This window comes from Siphateles boraxobius, unplaced genomic scaffold, assembly GCF_051911475.1.
Source record: "Siphateles boraxobius isolate OS27281-9 unplaced genomic scaffold, OSU_SipBor_1 130, whole genome shotgun sequence".
Classification (NCBI taxonomy): domain Eukaryota; kingdom Metazoa; phylum Chordata; class Actinopteri; order Cypriniformes; family Leuciscidae; genus Siphateles; species Siphateles boraxobius.
In genome coordinates this window covers 7459052-7483129 of record NW_027508734.1, presented here as the reverse complement: position 1 = coordinate 7483129, position 24078 = coordinate 7459052, and the positions used below count along the sequence as shown (strand labels likewise).

The following is a 24078-nucleotide window of genomic DNA, read 5'->3' as shown; positions in this document are numbered from 1 at the left end:
TTTAATGCATAGCCTATGAGAAATTCCTAACATGAGCGATGTTTACCCTTGGTTTGTTTAGCTTAGTTGTGCACTGGCGGTTGTTTTGATTGTTTGTGACCTTGCATGTGTGACTCAGAAAGATCTCAAGACGTTGTTTGTTTGTAAGTGATGAAATGTGCGCTCACAGAAGGCTCTTCGTTCTCTCTGAGCTCTTCCCCTCTGTTTGTCAACATGTGTTGTCTAGGTTCTCCGGCGCACTCATTTCCTGCCTCATACCAGCAGTGGAGAGGAAGTGCATGCGAATTATGCTAGGCTGTGTCAGATTCTGGATGAGAAGGTGAGGAGGAACTTCACAGACTGGAGTCAGAGTCTGAACAAAGAGTGTTTCCGCAGTCTTGACCAGCCGCTCATGATCCGCTGTAAAGGGATGGCAGGCTTGTTGGACATCAACTTTAACAAGTACGTGATCACACAAACACACATATACAGACACTTTAGTATCAGTAGGACTGTGTGCATATATACATATATTTATCAGAAAAGCAGTTTCTTTTTTTAAAAATATATTTATTTCCATTTTTGCCTTTAATGGACAGGACCGTATAGAAATATCATAGGATACCTTTTTTCTGATGAGGGAAAAATAATGTCAAACTAATAGATCCCAATGGATTATATCCAACGCTACACTGATTATTCTGTTAGACTTTAAGTTGAATATGTTGCGAATACTGTTTATTATTGTTCTTAAACAACCTATTCAAACACTTTAAAGAAATCAAGTTGTGCTAATGTTAAATCTTTCATGATCTCTAGTCATAATGCACATTACTGGAGTTGTTTTATACATGCTGAATGTTGTAGTGTGAATACAAACACGCGGATTGTGAATGTACAACTGTTTTTGTGTGTTAAGGAACCTATTGAAGATGTTTAATGAGATTCATTACTGGGAACGACTGCATTTTGAGGTCCCTCACTATGTGTCAGAGGTGTATCAGCGCAGAGAGGAACTGCACAACCTGCGAGAGAATGTCCTCCTCGTTGTTAGAGACTATAACAGGTCAGTATGGCTGACAGATACTGACTTTCTCCTCCTACATACTTCTTAAAACATTCTTATAGACCATCATCATCATATTTTTTACACTTTCTACAAATCCTAAGCGCTTTTTTTATTTTTATTTTTATTTTGTCATCTTTTATATGATCTGTTAAAATGTGATATATTTATTGTTTATTGCTAGAAAATAACACGGTAACACTTTACTTAAAGCCTTTATATATAATGCATTATAAAAGTATTCTTAATGCGTTTATTATGCCATGCAATACACCTTACAATGCATTGTATGGTTTAATGAATAACTGTAATCACGGTTATAATACATCATAATACATGTTATGCATTTAGAAAGTATAATACATTAAAACACATGACAAACAATCAATCTCAGATGTAACAAGGAATCTGGAAATATTATAATGCATTTTAAAAAGATATAATGCTTTATAACTTACATTATGAGTACTTTCATAATACATTATACATAAAGGTTAAGTGTTACCAATTAGACAGAGAAATTAGGCTGTTAAATTATACTTGCAAATATCATCTAAAATCAGTAAAACAACTCATAATATTTAGTTTCACCTCCTAAGTTTGATACGTAACATTCTCCTAACAAGTTGGATGTAATATATTTGTGAAGAAATTACCTGTAATCTACTACTTATTAGTATAGAAAAACAAGTGGACTTTCACACACAGATGCATCTTTGCCGGTTTCATACATATTTAAATGGTGTACTTGTCAGGTAACTTCGCATCTTTAATACACGTTCTGCACAAACTGAGTATTTACATTCCATCAGCCTCAATATACACATATCCATTCAAGACTTTAGCGCATCCAATCTGGAGAAAAGCACTTGAATTAAATGTACACACACACACACACACACACACACACACACACACACACACACACACACACACACACACACATACACACACACACACACACAGACACACACACATATACACAATTCAAATGAACAAAACAATTCACACTTATGTCCCTCTTTGTGTAGTGAATAATAACCTCCTCCTCTCTCACATAAGCCACTCAGCGCACGCACACACACACACACACACACACACACACACACACACACACACACACACACACACACACACACACACACACACACACACACACACACACACACACACACACACACACACACACACACACACACACACACACTTCAGACTGGAGGACTCATTGTAACTCTCAGAGGGACAGAGTGAGTCATCTCTGTCAGTATTGTTACCACATTTAATGCATTCTACACATGCCAGCTGGAAACAAACACTTAAACCCAGCACAAGCTAAACAGGCCACTTGCCCCAAATGGCAAAGCACATCCACTTGTTATGACTTGTTAATCCATTTTTACCACCCTCTTGTTCTCTTATGCTTTTAAAATGGCCTTGCTTGTTTTTGAAAATGCTGTAAAAGAAATGTGTCAATGGTGGTAAGACCTAAAAGGAAAATGGAGAACAGCAGTGAACTTACACTTGTATGTTTGTGTTCACTCTCAATCAGAATCATTAAGGCTCTGAATGCAGATGAACTGTGTCTCTTTTCTGAGAGAATTCGGTTCTTGGATAAGAAAATCCAGCCAGGCCTGTCAAAACTGCACTGGTCCACAAAAGGAACAGCCAGCGCCTTTATCAATGACTGCAGAGTGCACTCCAACAAGGTAAGTCGCTTCTGAAACACACACACACACACATACCGGTAGATAGACAGCCAAATAGATAGTATAGTGAAAAGCTTGTGTTCCTCTAGCAGACAGAGCTCTTCTGGACTTTCCCTAAGCAGAGTAGTATGAATTTCAATGCTGGTCCAGTGAATAAGCATCAGATAAACATAGGTGATGAAGCTGGTCAGCCAGCATAAGCTCTCTGGTAGAGCTGATGGACAGCAGCCTGGTCTTTTCAGCAGAGAAACCTCCTGAGCTCCCTTTGGAGTCCAAAAATTGCAGAGAATTATAGAAAAGTGGTTCTCAACCTTTTTTACTCTACTCTTCACGGGTCCACTTCGATCCGAAAACCCGAAGACCTTTACTCTAAGGCCTCCCATTATCCACAAAATTATCTGAAGGCCCCATGTCTTTTCCATACTAAATATTTTAGAGATTTGCATACATACAGTAGTAATATGTATATTCTTTAAAATCTACACAAATGCCCATGGAGTTATAAGATTTTATAAATGTTATAAATTTATGACTTATGCAGTTTTAGAAACTCCCATATCCAGGTTTTTCTAGTGGGAACCCAGTTTTTCTTTTTCTTTTGTGGAGGGGGTGAATTAAAATAAGAAATATCCTATTTTGTTTTATATTGTATTTATGAAATATATTAATAATTGTATTGCTTCTTCTTGTGGCCCCTGCCCCCTGGTTGAGAATCACTGCTCTAGAAGCATCCCAGAACTAACTGCTGGATTTTCTTGTTTGAATTCTGCTCAGTGCAATTTATGGCTGAAACTAATCTACTTTTATAATCGATTACATTTTTTTCTCCCCAATTCAAGTGTTCAGTTGATATTTATTATTATTATTATTATTATTATTATTATTATTATTATTATTATTATTATTATTATTATTATCAGTGGTTAAATCAGTTGTGCTGCTTAATATTTTTGTTATAAAAAAACATGATACATGGATTGATGATGAATAGAAAGTTCGAAAGTACAGCGTTTATTTGAAAAATATAGAAGTCTTTACTGTCACTTTTGATCAATTTAATGCTGAAAAAACTATTCATTACTTTCAAAAACTTTCTCAAGTAACCCACTATCAGCAGGTGTGGCAAAAAACAGAAGTTAATTTTGAACCCTGTCTACAGATATTCAAGAACAGAAGGCTTTGCTCTTGTTTTGTTCTGATACAGCTGTGTCCATTTTTCTGCCCGATATTGCTTTTGTAATGCAAGAGTAAGGCAGCAGGCTTTACTGAGAATAGAAGTGCGACTCAGTGGAGTGCAATTGTGAAATCTATTCACTTCCTCTGCTGGCTGTCCATCATTCCTAGATTGTACAAGGCAATATGATATTAAAGCACTGGCAGTGCCCTTTAGCCATGTGGTAAAGACGCACACACACACACACAAACATAAAGGCATGCAAGCAGAAACATGAATGCGCCATCTACTTTAATAAAGGCCGCACAGGCATCTCGGTATAAACAGCCCCAGTGTTCGCAATAAAAGGAAGCCAGCCTCGATTCAGTGCCCGGCTCTCTCTAAGTCACGTCAGAGTCAATGTCAGACGTCCTTCGAGCCCAAAACAGAACTGGCAAGAACTGAGTGAAGGTGTGGAGTGTGGAGAACACGACACATCTGAGCTTACACACACCCACTCACACTTAGAAATGTAAGTATGCATTCTACACACTCGTGCACGTAGAGTAATCTTCCCCTTTGAGGCTTATTTCATGTGACACGTTTCATCCCATGAAAAAGGCATGAGACGAGCTGGATCCAGACCTAGGAGGAAGAGTGAGATAATGCGGCATGTAAGATGCTTTAGAGAACCTCTCCACAAACTCTCAGAAACGTCTCGGCACCGCTGCCCTCCGCAGATTGAGCAGGGAGCTGTTGGAGGAGAAAAGCTCGATGCTTTGTGGATAAGAACTGCCTCCTTTGATTTTAAGCACAGGGATGGGTTGAAATCAGATGCTCTATTTCTGTGGAAGAGAGAGAGAAGGAAACATGAGCTGGAAAATCCTGCTGGAAAACCCCTGCTGCTCCGTTTGAATGTGTTTTCCATCCTTCTCCCACCACGTTCCTCTCGCACCCGTTCTCTCATCTATTCAATTCTATGCTTTGCTTTTGCTTTACTTTTTGTCTTACATTTCTTGTTTTGTTTGGTTTGGATTGCATTGGTTTTATTTTTGCGTTTTTTTGTTAATTTGTTTTTGTCCGTTTTTGCTGTTTCTTTGGCCGTGTTTACACCTGCTATTAAGATGCTTTTGGTCGGTTGGATCACAAGTGGATGACGCTAAATACAGGTGTAAACTTGTTTATATGTCGTGTTTATATGTAAATTACGTGACCTTATTTTGTCCATTAGATTGAAAGATTGGAAAAAGTCCAAGCATTTACCCACCCAGAGACCCTCCCCTCAAAGAAATCAGGGCAGAAGTGGTTGAAAGTGGACAAAAGAGCTTTAAACGTTTATGTGTCTCTCTCATCTCCTTGTGATCCGATCGACCAAAACGCATCTTAATACCAGTGGCCAGTTGCGTAAACTTAAATTACATCAATCTACAGTTTTAAGTAACTGACTTAAAGTTTTGACCAGTCTTAAAGAAAAAAATTTAATGACTAACTTGTAAGACTAGTCTAAGCGTTTTATGCTACTGGCCGCAGGTGTAAATTGAGCCTTTGTTTTGTTTTAGCTGTTTTTGTTTCTGCTTTTGTTTGTTTTGTTTTTGTTTAGTTTTACTAAAAACATTTAGAATACCTTAGCAGTCACATAGTAATACTCTCGCATTGTGGTGGTGAGTTTTGCATTGGCAAGCACCACTCAAATTCTCTAGTCTTTTTTTGTTTTTCAACCAGATTCTCTCACACTCCCTGTTCCTTTTTTTTCTCATTAATTTGGTCATTAGTTGGGACAGCCTAATGGAGGAGCACCTGGGCTTTTAATGATTGCTTTGTGCCGTAACTCCTCTCAGAGCAGTTAGTCAAAACTACCTGTGTGTTGCTCGCCACTACAGGTGAAAAACCATTTATTCCCATATGTTTTTCCAAATAGAAGGGTCCCTGTGAATGCTAAAGTACTGTTTCACAATAGCTCAAATCTTGGAACTTTTAGATGTCTGATGCTTTCTACTGGAGTCTGTGTTTTTCAATAAGGCAGGCATCCACAGAATCAGTAATAGACCTGCATGTGGTAAAGTGGTAACTCATTTCAAACAATTGTGCAACAACCTCAGGTAAAGTTTATAGAAATAACAAGATGTGTGTAGCCTGTAATTTTTTTGTCTACAAAAATGTATTAGAACAGTTGTTAATCTAAACAAGCCAGGGACGTACTGTAGATTTTCAGATTCAAATCTTACAATTTATTAAGCTGTCAGCTTTGTGTTTTTGGATTAACACTTGTGCCATCTCTTTGTTTTTTGCTTCTGTATTTTGAACCTCTCTCCTCTCCCACAGGTTCAGTTAGTGGTGGACGAGTATAAGGCAGCTATCCTGGCCACCTCTAATCTCTGTGAGCAGATCAGTGAGATGATTTTGGTGCGTGTGGATGGCAGGATGTTCCATGGAGACCTGGAGTTCCAGGAGGATCAGCAGAATCATCAGCATAGCCAGCTGCTCCGACTGCAGAGCGCACACCAGGACATCGTCAAAATCATGGCCAGAGTCTACGGGACCTTCCACCTAGATGGCCCTGAGGTTGGACTGCTGTCTGTGTGTTGTAGCTTAGGATCTTGTCCACTAAAGCGATAAGCGTCTTGAGGTTGTTGTACAGTAATTTTAATGCACTGAAGGATTGTTGTTGGTGTAAACTTTTCATATCGCACAGCCTTAAGTGGCTTATTGCTCTTATAAAATGGCAGCAACTGCAGTAAGAACCAGCTAGTTTAATGCACAGACATCGCCCATAAATGTATCACCCCTTTGTGAACTAAGGTTTGTCACTGCAACCTAGGAATGTGTTTTAATAAGTAGGGATGCTCAGATGAGGATTTTTGCAGCTGATATGACTACTGATTTCTTGTCATCACGTTTGACCGATTCCGATCCTGATCATTAAAGCTTTATATAAGTGATATGTAAGCTCTTTGTTGACTGTCACTGTTAACCCCTTACACCCTGAAGGTATTTGAATGAATTCATGCGATTTCAAGTGGCATACTTAAAAGTATTGGCTTATAACTCTACAAAAAAAAAAAAAAAACAAGACAATACATGATTTAATTTGATAGAAAACCTTTCAAATTGTGAAGAAAATAGATTTTGATCATATTTGGAGATTCTTATGTTACAACACTTCTGAGAAATCGGCAGAAAAACGTCATGCAGTTCATTGATTTATTTGGTTATCATTCATGCTTGACATGATGACTATTATGACTTATTCACAATCATGTCAAGTGCATCTGGGCCAAATGTTCTGTTGATATCTCAAAGCAATCAAAAGTTATGAGATTTGGACAGAAAGACAGAGGGTTTTACTGAACATTAAAATGACTTGCATGTGTAAATACCATAATAAAGCATTCAAATATTTATAATTACATAGAATAAGTAACAAGTTTAAAGAACCTGGTTGATGAGTGATGATCTTCCTGCACTGTTTTAGCTGTGCACTCTTTTCTATGGCGCATGGTAAATTAAGACCTGTCAATTGTAGCCATCAATCCAATCCATGTGCGCTCCAGTTGTAAAACTGTACCTGAACATCATCCCTCGTACCCACCATACCCAAGATCCTAATAGTAATGTTTCAAAATGAATGTGATCAAAAGTTCATTTAAAAGTTAACCACACTGACTTTCATTGTACGGACAAAATCAGTGGAAACTTTCTTCAGTTTTCTTATTTTTGGGTGATCTATACCTTTAAGTATGTACAACGTCACAATAATATTTTTCTCTGCATACTTGCATAAACTGTAACTTACTTGGGTTAATAAAAGCATCGTAATGAGGACTTCCATGTTTGTGTTTGTGTTTTCAGGTGCAACAGCACTGGGTGTCACACATGGAGAAATTGGATCTAATGGTTGAGGAGGCGTTTCGTGTGAATGTAAAGCGCTCTCTGCAGGAGCTCTCTAAAGCCATCAATGGAGACGGCAAGACTTCCCCAAACCCCTTATTCAGAGTAGAGGTGGTACTGAAACAACAAACTCCTCGATATCCTGCTCAGGTGCACACAAACAGACACAGATACTTTCTTTTTGTCAAATCTAGTAATGCAGTAGGTCATTGAAAACAATTTACGTGACGAGGTGACCCTTACCTCACATCTAGACAACGTTTTCTCAGACATACCGTCCCTTCTGTGATTTCAGGGTATAAAAGTACACATAAAAGCTCTGTGTCAGTGGAAATCATTGTGTTGGTCACACAGAGCTACTGGCCATGTGTTTTACATACAGCGTAAAGACACTATCATACATCAAGCAGAGGGCATTCAGAACACCGCAACCTCTATAAATCACAGAGGCTGCACTGCTGCGTTATTCAGCACTCCACTCTACTGCTATGGGTAATGTCCCATGATGCTTAGTCAGCTAAACACAGTGAGAAAGGAAAAGCAGAAACGTTAGTTTGACTTAATTGAGTATATTTTAGGGACATTGGTTGCTTTGGTCTGTGGAGACAGACTGCCTGAGGCAAAACACTTTAAGTGCCAGAGGGAAGGGAAACGCATTAATGCTAGCTCAGGACACACTATTAAAGACCCTCTCACACCAGATGCGAAATGAATAAGCAAAACAAATCATTGATGAATGGTCTGTTCACACCGAGAGTGATAACGAACATCCGTCAGGCTGATCGACAACCAAATTCACGCTGGTACAATATTTGCCGCTGCACATCTTTTCCAGCTCTCACAGAGGAGATGATTAGAAACGGTCACAGAAAACCACAGGATGGTGGAGAAGCTTGCAAGATCAAGATTCTGTCATATTTCAGCAATAAAATAAAAATGGATTCCTAGACTCATGATTCCGTATTTGAAAACTTTTCTACACTAACACAGTCAGAGCAATAACAAGTACATTCTTCTGTGATGAAAGTCCACATACGAAAATAAGGTTTTGGGATTATCAGTGTGAACAGTTTAACGTGTAAGATTAATTACAAAAGTGATGCAGTGCTCATTAACAGATGAATTATTAATGTGCATTATTTGTGTGGTGGAATTTGAAGTGTAACTTTGCCGATTTTCAACCTGTTTTGTATGGTTACAGTGTCGGTAGTATATGTAAATGAACAATGTTTACTTGTTCTCTGTGTTACCTGGACCGAGAAATTCTCGTTGATTTACGTACAGAAGACTTTTGACAGCTCCAGGGCTTTCGTCAAAACTACAGATTAAACTTCCACATTTTTGTATCCTCGACCACGGACAGTCGGATCGACAGAGGGTTATTAACAGAACGGATATTGTAAGAGCAGGTTTATCACTGAAAATTGTTCCGTACTTTTTGAATGGCTTTATGGTAAAAATGGAACACTATGGCAACAGCGTTCTCACCTTTCTTCCCTGTACGTGACGGCGTTTTACTTTGAGCGGAACTGACAGAACAGCAGTTTCTTTCAGTTTTTTCCCCCTCCGTTTGGCATAAAACACTGTTCATTGTCATCCCGTATGAAATTTTTACTACAAACAGGTCTTTCAGATTTTCCGTAGCTGTGTTTTCTTCATATTAAGGTTCTTTACAACACGCTGGATTCTTCACAGGAAACCAAAAGTAACTCACTACCGCTAAACGTTGACTCCTTGAATTCTTGTACAACACAAGTCGACACCATTATTACTAAAAGTTTGCTAAGAAGTATTTCCTACTAGGCTGCCAGGTTTTATCGAAAGCCCTTTTTGCCAGTGGCGAAATAGCCATTTAAATAATTGAGAGCATCACATCTGTGATTGGTTTTCCTTTTTTAAAGAAAATATATGTAAATTAATGAAATTATAAAATAATAGTAAATGCACCAGCTGCACGTGTTAACATAAATAAATAATGCATTTTTATATTTTTATATTTTTACAGTTTTTATTGTCACATGATCCTTCAGAAAGCATTCTAACATGCTGATTTAGTGCTCAAGAAACATTTCTTATTATTATCAATGTCGAAAACAGTTGTGCTAAATATTGGTCATGGGAACCGTGATGCATTATTTTCAGGATTCTTTGATTAATAGAATGTTTACCAGAACAGCATTTATTTGTTTATTTGAAATGTAAAATTTTAAAATTTATGTTAGTGCATAAAATTTGCAAATATCTACATATTTACAATCACGTGATACTTGAATAAACATTTTCTTTGACTTGAAGATTGAATAGAATGATTCTGTTCTTGTTTGCTGTTTTAATGCTCTTTCCTCTGTGTGTGTTTTTCCAGGTGGATTTCTCTCCTACTCTCCAGAAACTGGCCCACATTGTGAACAGCATTAGCTCTCAGCTCATCAAGACCATCTCAGTGTTCAAACGTCTGCCGGATCTACTGACCCGCCAGCACTCCCAGAGAAACCCCATCCACAGCATCATAGGTACACCCTCTCGCCATCTCATTCACCACATCCCTCCATTTATCCTTTATGCCCTTTTTATATTCCTGTTGTGTTTACTCACCCTCATGTCGTTCCAAACCCATATGACTTTCTTCTGTGGAACACAAAAGGAAAAATTATGAAGAATCGTATAGGGTCCACTCTTTTTGTACAATTTTTCCACAGTCTTCCTTTTATGTTTCTCTGAAAAATAAATAAAGTAAAATAAACACAAAGCCACATTGATGACTAAATAATGACAGAATTTACATTTTTAGGTGAAAAATCCATTCACATCATCATTTGTGTAATGCTCATCAGTGGTTGTTTGGCATCAACAATGCTTTATGTGTTGTTCTCACTTCCTCCCTTTCTTTTGATTTCAGAGCAAGATGAAGAGATCTGTAAGATTCAGGGAGCCATAGCTGCAGGAATGGTGACTAATGCATCTTTCCTGCAGACTTATCTGAAGACCTGGGACAAACACAGAGAGATCTGGGAAATCGAAAAAGACGGCTTTATACAGCGCTACCAGCGGCTCAACCCTACAGTAGCCTCCTTTGACGCTGACATCGCCAGGTCTCTATCTTTGCAACAAAATTACTGTGTAATGTTGTTAAAGCATTACAATCAGGGGTATTCAAGTAAATCCAAGAGGTCCGGTCTCTATATTTCCTTCCCAATGTAGGTCCGGGCAATGTCTTTTTTGGAATAGTTATAGATTTCCATTTGGGCAGCAGTAGTACATTCAGTAAAAGGGGAAAAATCATCAAAGATGAGTATTTTGGGCCCTTTAGAGGCAAAGCATGGTGTCTTAGAACAAAAAAGAAAATGTGTTGAGCCCAATTGGATATGAATATACAGTATGAAGGTAAGATCAGATGTTTTATCAGGCTTTTATTATTTTTCCATTTAGATACCCATGTATGGCAGAGCGCCATGTGACTGATAAAAGATACTGTGATTCAGGGTTTTCTGGACCATTTTTATATTTTTCTTAAAATAAGTTAACTAAAAACAAACAAACGATGTAGATAATAATCAAAACATCATAAGCAGAAAAAGGTTAACTAGGGTCTGTTCTTGCCATAAATAATTTTTCCCCATTATAACAACATTATATGAAATTGTCTTAACATGCTAATTAATAATGCTAAATATAGATGAAAAACATCTTTTCAAAAAAGCCACAAATGTGTGTATGACAGACAAAATACTTGTATTTGCTTGATTTTCGCTTTCTGCAGTGAATCAGCGAAAGTAACTATTTTGCTGTTCACTGTGTTACTGCTACTGTTGTTAAAATAACCGCATCATCTGCAGCTCTTTAAGTCTTTAGCAGGAGAGAGAAGCAACACGCACGGAGTGGAAAGGGCTTGAATGAAGCGTGTTTGGCTCTAGATAAAATTATTAGAGGATGTAGCGGCAAAAGATCATTACCATAAACAACACTGAGCTCTTGTGGTGTGAACCGCACCGTTGTTTTGACACACTGCTCACTTTAAACTGTAGAAACCGTAAAATGCAGCTACTGTTCTCACTAGTTGACGACCTCTGGTCTAAATGCTTCAAAAAGAGTATGCTAGTAACTTTTGTGAACCTATGAATTATGTATAATGGTACACTACAAACCCCTCCCCTTTTCTATCCCCTCAGACTCACCTTAGCACAGTTTTCCGAACAATTGTAATTATAATTACATCGTCAGGTTCAGCATGCTTGGGGAAGCTTTTATTAAAGGGATAGTTCACCCAAAAATGAAAATTCTGTCAGTATTTACTCAGCCTCATATCGTTCCAGCCCCGTAAGACCTTTCGTTCATCTTCGGAACACGAATTAAGATATTTTTGATTAAATCTGAGAGCTGGATCACTCCTCCATAGGCTTCTTAAGGGATTAAAACTTGTTACCCGAAAAGTTATTAAAGACATCGTTAAAATAGTCCAAGTGACTACAGCGGCTCAATCCTAAGTTTATCAAGCGACGAGAATACTTGTTGTGCGCAAAACCCCCCAAAAATTATGACTTTATTTCAACTATTCATGTCCTTCTCTGTGGGCCTCGAGTCAGTTCACTAGTGTAACAGCACAGCGCTTCTGTTGTTGTACGTCACACGCATCACCCACATGACCAGCGTCGGCCAATAGTGAGCCTACATGTGACGTAGCTCTACGGATTCACATAAACTGACTCAAGGCCCACAGAGAAGGAAATCAATAGTTGATATAAAGTTGTTATTTTTGTTTGTTTTTGCGCACAAAAAGTATTCTTGTCGCTTGATAAACTTAAGATTGAGCCGCTGTAGTCACTTGGACTATTTTAACAATGTCTTTAATAACTTTTCGGGGAACAAGTGTCAATCCCTGAAGAAGCCTATGGAGGAGTGATCCAGCTCTCAGATTTAATAAAAAATATCTTAATTCGTGTTCCGAAGATGAACGAAAGGTCTTACGGGGTTGAAACAACATGAGGGTGAGTAAATACTGACCGAATTTTCATTTTTGGGTGAACTATCCCTTTAACATTAAATCGTCCTTCCCCCATTTTCACTTCAAAATTCTGGGTTGGCTGTGCCTCTGTTGCCTCCCCTGACGAGCCGCCACTGTTGACATGTCTGTAGCACAGAGGTGCCAGTCCTGTCCACATCTCTTCCCTAAAGATTTGATCTGCACTAACCAAATCGTTATCATGTCAACAGTGGATGCTTGAGGCTCTCTCTCTCTCTCTGTGTGTGTGTGTGTGTGTGTGTGTGTGTGTGTGTGTGTGTGTGTGTGTGTGTGTGTGTGTGTGTGTGTGTGTGTGTGTGTGTGTGTGTGTGTGTGTGTGTGTGTGTGTGTGTGTGTGTGTGTGTGTGTGTGTGTGTGTGTGTGTGTGTGTGTGTGATTGCGCATTAATGACCTTTTGCATGTTTGTGTTGTGCTGTCTGTCCTCAGCTGGAAGGGCATTACAGTATGTGTTGCCTGCTGTCCCAATTAAAGGGATAGTTCACCCAAAAATGTTAATTCTGTCATCATTTACTCACCCTCAAGTTGTTCCAAACCTGTGTACATTTCTTTCTTCTGTTTGAATACAAAGGAAGATATTTTTAAGAATGTTGGAAACTGAACAGTTTTGGGGCACTATTGACTTCCATAGTGTGTTTTTCCCTACTATGGAAGTCAATGGTGCCCCAAAGTGGCTTATTTCAAACTGTCTTCAAAATATCTTCTTTTGTGTTCAGCAAAACAAAGAAATTTACACAGGTTTGGAAAAACTTGAGGGTGAGTAAATTATGACAGAATTGACATTTTTGGGTAAACTATCCCCTTAATGTCTCAAGTTTTTTCCACATCGAATAATGCATACAGACACTTTTTTTAATGACTATTGTTAATCTAAGTCACGCTTTATTTCTTTACACTCGCTCACAGAAATAATTCATGTTGCACACTTCAGTTATTTTTTTTAAATTTAGGTACGTTTTGCTGCTGAAATGACAAATTAAATAGCTATTCATAGTGCAGCCATCATGTCTGAGCAAAAAAAAATACATCACCAAATTACATTATCTTCCAGATCCATTTAAACAAAAAGTAATTTAGTGGCAATTATTAATAATTAAAATCATTTTCTGTTAAAATGTACCATTAGTAGTAATGAGAAAACAGTGTGGAGAACATGTAGTCCTGATACAATCACAACATTCTCAGGAAAGAACAATCAAAAGACAAGCGTCCAAGTGTCCGTCCTTGAACTTCTCCACTAACTGATGTATTATGGGAGAATACATTTTTATTTGCAAAATTGTTTTCATAAGACATTTGTTTTCATTTGTTTTAGAGAAATTAGTTGATGGACACAATGTGATTTTCATTATAATATTCAGAGATATACAATGAATGTAATAGAAAATTCTTTAAAAACCTAAAATAAAACATTAAATGTTAATGTAATCTTTGTTTAGAAAGGAGAACGTCTCTTGTGTTTGAATTTGCATAATAGGATTTTTTTAAATACATAATTTTTTAATATATAATTCAAGATTAGTTTCAAGAGAATTATCCTCTTCATTTACACACTCTCTCCCTCTCTCTCTCTCTCTCTCTCTCTCTCTCTCTCTTTCTCTTTCTCTTTGTACAGATACACAGAGGTGGCGAACAACGTCCAGAAGGAGGAGACAGTGTTAAGTTTGCAGTTCGTGTTGCTGGATTGTTCTCCACTCAAATTCTCTCTGTTGCAACATTGTAACGAGTGGCAGAGCAAGTTCACGCAGCTGCTCAGCCTTATGGCCAGTGGCAAACTTAAAGAACTGCACAGCTTCCTGCAGGAAAACGCTCTCAGGTGTGTGTGTGTGTGTGTGCGAGCGTGTGTGTGTGTGTGTGTGTGTGTGTGTGTGTGTGTGTGTGTGTGTGTGAGTGTGAGTGTGAGTGTGAGTGAGAGACCCCCTCAAAGCTCTGTTCCAAAACCCTGCCTCGCTGTCTGTATAAGCAGCTGGGATCCTAACTGAAATGAAACCTCATAAGTGACCGATTTGAAACGCTCTTCATGGACAGAGACTGTGTTAATGGTCACTCATGCATGCCACGCCAATTAACACCCCTCACGTGAAGAGCATAAGAGACTCGACAAACCTCTCTGTTGATTCCAATAGAGTCTGGCGTTAGCATGTTTCTAAGCCTGACGCTAATAAATACTTCTGTCGACTCTAAAGAGAATATGGAGATTTGGAGGCGGGCTCTTTTGTAGGGGTGTAACAAGATATCGTGTCACAACATATCGTAATACAAAAATGCAACAATATGTACCGTGGATAGTGACAATATGTATTGTGTATAGTTCACCCAAAATAAGAATTACCATGTGAGAAAATTTTTTAAGTTTACAGATTTTTTGTGTCAGTACTACATTAAACTACAATATATAATGTTGAATATAATGTATAATAATGCAATGGGGGAATATTTGTGGGTCCTGATAATGCCAAATGTTTTATGTTACCAGTAATAAGTGGACTACATTATTTTAAATATATCTAGTCAGTGACAGTGTAAGCATATTCGTCTAAAATAATTTCAGCTTCAGAATCATGAATATTTTTATTCTGGTGTCTCTATTGTCCTGTGCATTGGGTTTCCAGGACCAAGTCCAAGCATACCATTCATTTACACTCAAAATGTAACACCAAATTTAGCATTTTAATCAACAGTATATTTTTTTGTTAACCTTTTATCACGTCTTGGAGTATCGCAATAATACCGTATCGTGAGTTCAGTATCGTGATATTTATCGAATCGTGACATGAGGGTATCGTTACAACCCTACTTTTTAGACTGGAGCCAGTGTTAATTTAGGATAATTGAGATACTTTTATAGTTTTTATTAATATTTTGAATAACTGCTAGTTTTTAAATTTAATTTAGTTCAAGTTTTAGTAATTTTGTTGTGTTCTTGTCATTTTTACTTGATTTTTTTAGTATGTCTATATAGTTTTAATACATTTTTATTTCAATTTCAATTTTATTCCACCCATTTTGCAGCACCCTTGCCACAGCACAGCATTGTGCTAAAACCACTCCGAATACCTTAGCAACTCAAAAACATATACAGAAATGTTATCTTAGTAGACAGCTCAATAAGAAACAGGGCATCTATACTGTATGTGGCTAGTTCTGTTATTGTGCTTAATTGACTTAGAATAGGCATTAAATATTTAGCATCCGCATACAGGTATAGTCATTGACTGTGTGTGTTTTCAGGCTGTCTCAGCCTCCACAGACTCTGGCAGAGTTGGAAGAGAGTCTAAAACTTCTGGAAACTCTGCAGGCAGATCTGAGTAAAATCGAAAGTCAGATTCCACCCATCCATGATCAGTTTGCCATCCTTGAGAAATACGAGGTTCCCGTCGACCCCGCTGTGAGTGTTGCACATCACACACGCGTGCGTGCACGCATGCACGCACAAACACACACACACACACACACGCACACACACTCCCTCAGGTGTTCCAGTCAAATTGTCTCCTAAATACACTTTCATCTCCCGCCTCTATTCCATATTTGACTATGCTTTTATTTGAGTCAGCGCTCTTATATTCTCTCTCTCTCTCTCTCTCTCTCTCTCTCTCTCTCTCTCTCTCTGTAGGTGTTGGAGTTGCTGGAGGCTCTGAATGCAGAGTGGGTGTGGTTCCAGCAGGTTGTGATTGACAGTGACATCATGTTGAAGAAACACAAAGACATGATGAAGAGTGGGCTGATCCTCTCCTCTGAGGAGTTTAAGAAGAAGACACAGTCGGTCCTACAGAGCTTCAATAGCAATGGTGAACTACACACACACACATCTTCGACTGTTATTGAATGGGAAAACACACACACACGGTCAGTACAGTCTCAGAGCCTACTGTGAGCTTCACATCCCAGCATGCCTCTTATTCTGTAGGTCAGTTCGCTACATGGGCAGCACCGCAGGCCTTTGCTTTCGGGGACCGTGGGTGTTCTGCATGGTGGGGAGTGCTGGGTAGAGCCATCAACCTCCCACATGCCCCATGGCACATCACAACCAATTAGCCTTGAGATAATGTTTCAGAACACCATGGAGCCTCACCTACAGCAGAAGTGACCGTCACACTGACATCGTGCCCTTGACTGCACTCTATCTCTCTCTCTCTCTCTCTCTCTATCCCTCTCTCTCTCGCTCTCTCGCGCTCTCTGTCCCGTACTGCTGCTCCACCTCCTGCTTGTGTCTCTGCGCTGTTTATTCTCTGCTCTATTAAAAACGTGATTGAAAAGTTCTTTTTTCTATCTCGCACTGCCACCTCTCTTCACGAACAGTCACGTTGTGCCGAACTGTATCAAAGAGGACAGAGTTTTCGTCCTACTTTTCCTTCCCTCTTCTTTCATTCCTTGCTTTTTTCTTGCACTTCTTTGCTCACTCGTTCCCGATCTCGTTTCCATTGTGTTTGCGTTTCCTTGTGATCGTTGATAGCTCTGTGAAGTCTGTTGTTTTTCAGTTTGATCTCCTGCCATTCCTTCCCCGCGTCTTTTCTCCTATGTTCTTCTCCTCCCACTATGAATCCAAAAGCCTTTCTGTCTTGATTCAGACAAAGTTGGAGTTTTGGCACAGTCTTAGCTTTTGCGCTTAGTCAACATGTGGCAAACACGCTTGTCGCTCACCGTCATTATTTCCCACAATTCCAGAATTACCGAACGTGGGCGGCAGCTGCAACTTGTTGAGAACGACTGGATTGTTTGGATTGTTCCAGCAAACAATGGCGGGCTCCTTCAGGTTAATGAGGCCAGGAAGCAGCTTTGTGCGGAGAGAAATTTGTATTCAAGAGAGAGAGATGGTTTCAATAATATCACACTCATTCAGTCCAAACACATACAGCTTGCCCCTGCCAAGGTGCCCCTTCAAAATCTCATCTCCTGCTCTCCACGGACCCAGAGTGACTTTCCCTCTCAGAACCGGTGCTGAGGGAAAACACAGGCCCAATTAAACATGATTGGTTGAAATCTCCAAGGCAGATTTATCAAATATGTATCCCATTTTAACATTTGCTAATTAGATTTTCTTTACGTTTTAGTCAGGCACAACAGAGAGAGAGGATGGGCGTCATCAAACCTCTCAACACCCGTGCTCCTGAAATCGTTCTGCTCCAGCGACACACTTCAGCATGTGCTAAATGCTTCAGTAAATCAGACTTTGCACAAATATTAACGGGAGATCCCTGATGGATCTTCACACAATGCTTAATGGCTCGCCTTCATGCAGAATTGTGTAAACGTGTGTTTTTTTGCAATTGCCAGAGATGTGCAGTAGGTGTGTGATTTAGCCAGTTTGTTTGATGGAATGCATTATAAATGCTGACCGACGTTAACACTCCCGCCTGTAAACATATCACAGAGGCCTTTAGGGCAGATAATGGCCTCTATACTGGTGTCTGTGCGAGCGCGTTCGTGTGTGTTAGTGTACGTGTTGTGTATTGCCATCCTGAGATGAATGAGGTGCTTTTTGAAATATCAAATATCTCGTAAATCAAAGCTGTCGCAAGTGCGTGTGGATTGTGGGAGTCCGGGCCTGTTTGCGGAGCTGGGTCCGAGCCAGAGCTTGCATGCTGCTCAGGAAAGACACCTACTGACCTGCCGAGCTCCCAACTGTGAAACCACATTAATAGAAACATGCTCACTTTGCTAACTTTCTTGCCAGTAGGAATCCATTGAGCTTTTTTTTTTTTAGAGCGACAAGCTGCTCCCTGGGGAAATGACAGCTGAATGTGCATCTTTTTAATCATTAACCATATGTATGGGCATTTGTGTGTGGTTTTTGTACATCTTTTCCTTTACGTATACTATCTTATTTGTGCATGTATCTATATGCAGGTCCATTTGGCAGTAGTGTAGCCCCAGATTCTGCACTAGAGCTGGTGTCAGAACTGCGTGCCCAGTTGCAGGCTCTCAAAGAAGAGGAGCAGAGCATACGTTACGGTCTCAACATCTTTGATATTGAAGAACCAGCCTCTAAAAACATCCTCAATCTAGAGAAGGTACCTATTCACTTCTGTTACAGTAAAATACAGGAAAATTCACTGGTCCTGTGTAACAGCGAATTGAACACTATTGATACTGTTGGTGAAGATCATTTCTGGTTCAGTGTATGGTGATGTTTAGATGGTGTTTATGTGTGTGTGTTTGTAGGGCATGGATTACCTGCAGCAGGTATGGGAGATCGCCCAGCAGTGGGAGGCTCTGTGGGACGAGTGGAAGGGAGGTCAGTTGGCCTCTCTACAGACCGAGCTCATGGACAACACCGGCCAGACCATGTTCAAGAGACTCCACAAACTCAGCCGAGAGTTCAAGGCAAGCCAACGCAACTTACTCTGTACTGCTGGTACTCAACCTTAGGCAGTTCAGGGACCAAGCTTACATTTATGACAGTTTCAAATAAACAATGTTAGTTCTCAGAATAGAACAGCACAGACTTTGTTGTTTCAGCTATAATGTAGTGTTAAACTATATAAAAATGTAATTAAAAAAATATATAAAAAACTAAAATTATACATATTTTATTTTTATATTAATATATTTATGTACAATATTAGCATTATTAAAAAAATTATTAAAAAATAAGCATAGGTGGATGTATTTTGCTGTTTTAACGAAACATTCATTCAAAATCTGATTTTCTTTGTGGGAAAGTGATCAACAAGGTCGTCATAAGCAGGCACACTACCGTTCAAAACATTGGGATCAGTACGATTTTTTTTCTGAAAGAAATGAATACCTTTATTCAGCGAGGATGCATTAAATTTCAAAATCAAATCAAAAGTGATGAAGACTTGTATTAGTGTTGTAAAATATTCTAAATATATAAATGCTGTTATTTTGAACTGTCTATTCATGAAATAATCCTGGGGGGGGGGGGGGGGATAAATCATTCATAGTTGAATGATTTATGAAGGATAATGTCACACTGAAGACTGGAGAAATTCAGCTTTGCAAACACAGGGATGAAAATAGAAAACAGTTGTTTAAATTGTAATAATATTTCACAATATTACTGTTCTAAGACTTCTTTCAAAAATGTTACCAACCTCAAACATTTAAATCGTAGTGTGTATTGTAATGTAAATTATATATAAAATAAATTTTCACACTTTTTGATTTGCTAAGTGATGCTCAGGCTTCATTTTCATATCCTTTCAGCATAGCCGCAGATTCCTGTTGCTTCTGTCCAGGTGTGGTAATACCAGGAACACAATATATGTCAATAACATAAATAATATTTATGTTTTTTAAATGATTAGTGTCACAATTAGTGGATTGAGTACTAAGGTCTTGTATAGACCCTTCACATAAAAAACTAGCAGCCATCGGGCCGACACTTAACAGCTATCACAGCGTCAGTGATGTGTGTGTCTCTCACTCATCTTCTGCTGTTCTCACAAACATACTGATGCTACTTCATTAGGGTCCAGCAGAGACTCTCATTCCTTCCTTTCCCTTTGTAACTGTGATAAAAGCTCTTTTGTGTAGCTAATTACCCTTTAAAGCTAATTTAGCTTCTCTTCTCACCAGCTTCTCATTATCCTGACATTTAGCTTTAAGCAGATTAGAAACACCTGCTTGCTTCAGACCCTTTGGGTGCTCTTCCACTGACAGGGGATCAGCCCATCACAACACAGCACTCAGCATTTTACACTTCAGCCTGCAGTGGGATCCTGACTATTATAAAGTAATGGTGGTGAAGTGTGTATGTGTGTGTTCTTTCAGGACAAGCACTGGGAGGTTGTGGACTTCACTAAGAGCAGGATTGAACAGTTTAAGAAAATCATCCCACTGATCACAGACTTCAGGAATCCAGCTATGAGAGAGAGGTGGGGGCGCACACACACACACACACACACACACACACACACACACACACACACACACACACACACACACACACACACACACACACACACACACAGTGTTGCCAAGTCCGTGGGTAATTTTTTTTCCTTGGGTTGATTTCCATCCAATTTTGGGCTACTTTTGACTGGCCATTGGGCTACTTTTGTTGCACAGACCTGGCAACCCTACACACACACACACACACACACACACACACACACACACACACACACAAATCATGTCCTCAGCATAATGAAGTGTCATTCTCGCACTAATCCTCCTTATCAAGAGTGGTTCCTGACAAAAATTACACTATCGTCTTTTATGTTGCCTCTTCTCTGGACAATCGCTCTTTATAACTTCTCTCTGTTGGAGAGATTGCCTTCTTTAGCTTGTGACCTGAGTTCTGTTGTGAAGTCCAGCTGATAATCATCAGCATAGCTGTCAACATTGAACATTGAAAATAAGGGAGATTTCCCGGAATCCATCCCCAAAATAAGGGATTTTTTTACACGATTCTTACCCACAAACTTTAAAAAAAAAAGCACTAATCATTAACAATCTAAAGAGTTTATAACTACATATAGGCCTACATATGTGAGAGAGAGAAAGAGACAGTGTGTGTGTGTGTGTGTGTGTATGAGAGAGAGAGAAAGAGACAGTGGGTGTGTGTGAGAGAGAGAGAGAGAGAGAGAGAGAGAGAGAGAGAGGTAGAGAGAGACAGTGTGTGTGTGTGTGTGTGTGTGTGTGTGTGTGTGTGTTAGGGGTGTGACCGTAACCGTGAGACCGACGGTTATAGTTGAACACCGTCATTAGAACTCTATAACCGCCAAAATCGTGTTATTAAAATATTTGTTACATTTTTTATCATAGAGAATGTTTAAATAGGCCTACTAATATCAGCTTACGAGGGAAACGGAGGCGGAGTTAGTGGTGCTTCGGAAGTTCGGAGGCTGCTGCAGGAGATGATTTGGTAGATGTCTGTGCCCCTTTACAGATCAGAGCGCACGCTGACACGGAGTTAGGGTTAAGCTTTGTTTATACCATGGTTTATACTCGACGCGTCCGCATGAGCGCGAAGGTGCGCGCGGCAAAAATGACCAGTTGGGTGCGCAAGACCACATTTCGCTTTGCTGTGTGCACGGCTTTTTTTGTAACAGCGATTGCGGCGCCGCATCCGAGGATGAACAACTTCATGCCGAATCTGCCCGAGCTTGTACGTCTCACACAATCAGAGCGTAAAAATACGGGATATTTCACGGGAAAATACTAAAACGGGAAGACAGCGGGAAAAGAGCTAAAATACGTGAGAAACCCGGAAAAAACGGGAGGGTTGACAGCTCTGATCATCAGCTGCAGAGGTTTGGTGCCGATTACTGTTCTAGGATCAGCTGTAATCCCACACCTTGACAGCCAGCCCTCAGTTACAGCTCGTCACCTCTCTGTATTCTATCACGCAGAGCATTTGTGCACTCCCTGCCGAGAGAACGCAACATTTTCCGCTCTTCGTTTTTCTTCTGCCCTGTCATTCGCTTCCTAAGCCATTTGATTGGATCTGGCATTCCCAAAACAACAGCCCATCGGCCCCAATCAGGCGTGCTACAACAGGCCTGGTGGAGACGCCAGAGACAGGCCTCACGTTCCCCTGATGACAGCCGGCTAATCACACTGATGTAACCCTCTGAAAGATCCCTGTTAGCGTCTCGCGCTGGCCAGCACAGCACATCAGGGAAGCAGATGAAAATAAACAGAGCTCCAGCCTCAGAAGTCCATGACCGACAGAACGGGAAACGAGAAGAACGAAAGAAAAACAGGCACTCGTAGGAGAGATCGCGTCCCAGAATGCCTGGGCCCGGTCTCAGAGGGGCTAGTTATTGGCAGGATGGGTTTTTTGAAATAGCGGTGTTGTGTTTTGTTGTGGATCAGATGTACTGTCGGTCTCTGTGGATTTCTTTGAGAGAAGACAACAAGCTGTGCGTCATGACTACAGGATCTCTCACAGGAGAATTCAATCCTTGCGCTGTCATCGGCCATCACACCTGTTTATTATGACAAAATCTGACCGTCAACATGACTAGTGACCAGTCTTTTGTGACTAACCAGTGCAGTCTTTCTTCAGCTCTCAAAATAATCTGAATAGCACACATTCTCTGTAATTTTAGCTTAAGAATTCCATTAGATATTTTTATTAATCAATCACCAACCTCATCTCTCCTAAAGGCCTACATAATAGCTCTGATCCAAAACCTCTTTAGATGCCTTGCAGCCTGCTGCCTACATAGACAGCTGTCTTCTAAGGCATCATCCTAACCACACTACATAGATGGCAACTCACATCTTACTCAATGCCCAATTGAGTTTTTTCCTATAGGGTTTGGCATTAATGTTGCTAAGATAACACGGTGATACCCTAATAAGCACACAAACATTGGATAAGATGCTTTATTTTTAGTTACACTGAACTACGTTTGTATAGTTCACACACACATACACACACACACACACACACACATATATATATATATATATATATATATTAGGGATGCACCGATTACAATTTTCTAGGCCGATTCCGATTTCCGAGTTTTCATGAGTTTGGCCTGCCGATACCCATTTTAGCCGATTCCGGTTTCAATTTTTCTTACCACTTTACAGCAAACACAAATATTTATTTTCTATTTTTTCTTTAATAGAACATTATACATAGAACATAGAACATTTTTTGAACAAATTAAATAAAATAGAACTATATAAAGTATTACACTCCTGGTGTGGGAAATTCACACATATAAGTGCAGTATTATGGTATGGAAGAACCATTTTCAATTCCTGTATTCAACTAAAAAAAATGTGATATATTTACTGATTTAGGAAACTAAACTTCTGTATGAAAACAGGTAATGACAATAAAATAATATATAAATAGCAAATAAAAATAAAATAAAATAAATATAGCCTTGGAGTATAAAGATATTTCTAAAAACACACACAGGCCTATTGCAGCGATTTTTGTGTGAGCATATCAGTGAACACCCCAGACCACTCGGTGAGTTTCACGTCTTTGTAAACTAAAGTTTAATGCTTTTTATGAATGATTGTTCCAGTGCCCCTATGAAATCATTGTGTAGGTGGGGGGGTGCTACCACAGAAAAATTCTCGGGACAGAAGCATGTGTCCAAATTTCAATTTGAACCGTTCTATTTCATATGAAACGATCTTAACACAGGGCTTTAAGTGTAAAATACCGAACTTGTCCTTTAACAGGCAGCATAATTAAGTTGCTTATCTTTTGGAAATGTCTTTGAGTTGGAAACTGTGTCTATGATGGCTTAAAATGCCGGCCCAAAGGTTTTGGTTTTGGAATAGATCAAATGGCTTTGATAAAAGTTTTTTTCACCCTATTTGAACT

At 39.4% G+C, this 24078-nt stretch overlaps 1 protein-coding gene across 2 annotated transcripts in view; it reads left to right on the top strand.

Moving 5' to 3' along the window:
* Window positions 1–24078, top strand: part of dnah2 (dynein, axonemal, heavy chain 2) — a 172710-nt gene that overhangs the window by 39284 nt on the left and 109348 nt on the right. For both annotated transcript variants that reach the window (XM_077227513.1, XM_077227514.1), the window contains exons 14-26: window positions 227–441; window positions 899–1045; window positions 2595–2751; window positions 6227–6466; window positions 7754–7942; window positions 10155–10302; window positions 10689–10881; window positions 14422–14622; window positions 16038–16194; window positions 16423–16597; window positions 18657–18820; window positions 18972–19133; window positions 20547–20650. In XM_077227513.1, coding sequence (XP_077083628.1) covers window positions 227–441; window positions 899–1045; window positions 2595–2751; window positions 6227–6466; window positions 7754–7942; window positions 10155–10302; window positions 10689–10881; window positions 14422–14622; window positions 16038–16194; window positions 16423–16597; window positions 18657–18820; window positions 18972–19133; window positions 20547–20650 — 2252 coding nt within the window. The remainder of the gene's footprint in view (window positions 1–226; window positions 442–898; window positions 1046–2594; window positions 2752–6226; window positions 6467–7753; window positions 7943–10154; window positions 10303–10688; window positions 10882–14421; window positions 14623–16037; window positions 16195–16422; window positions 16598–18656; window positions 18821–18971; window positions 19134–20546; window positions 20651–24078) is intronic.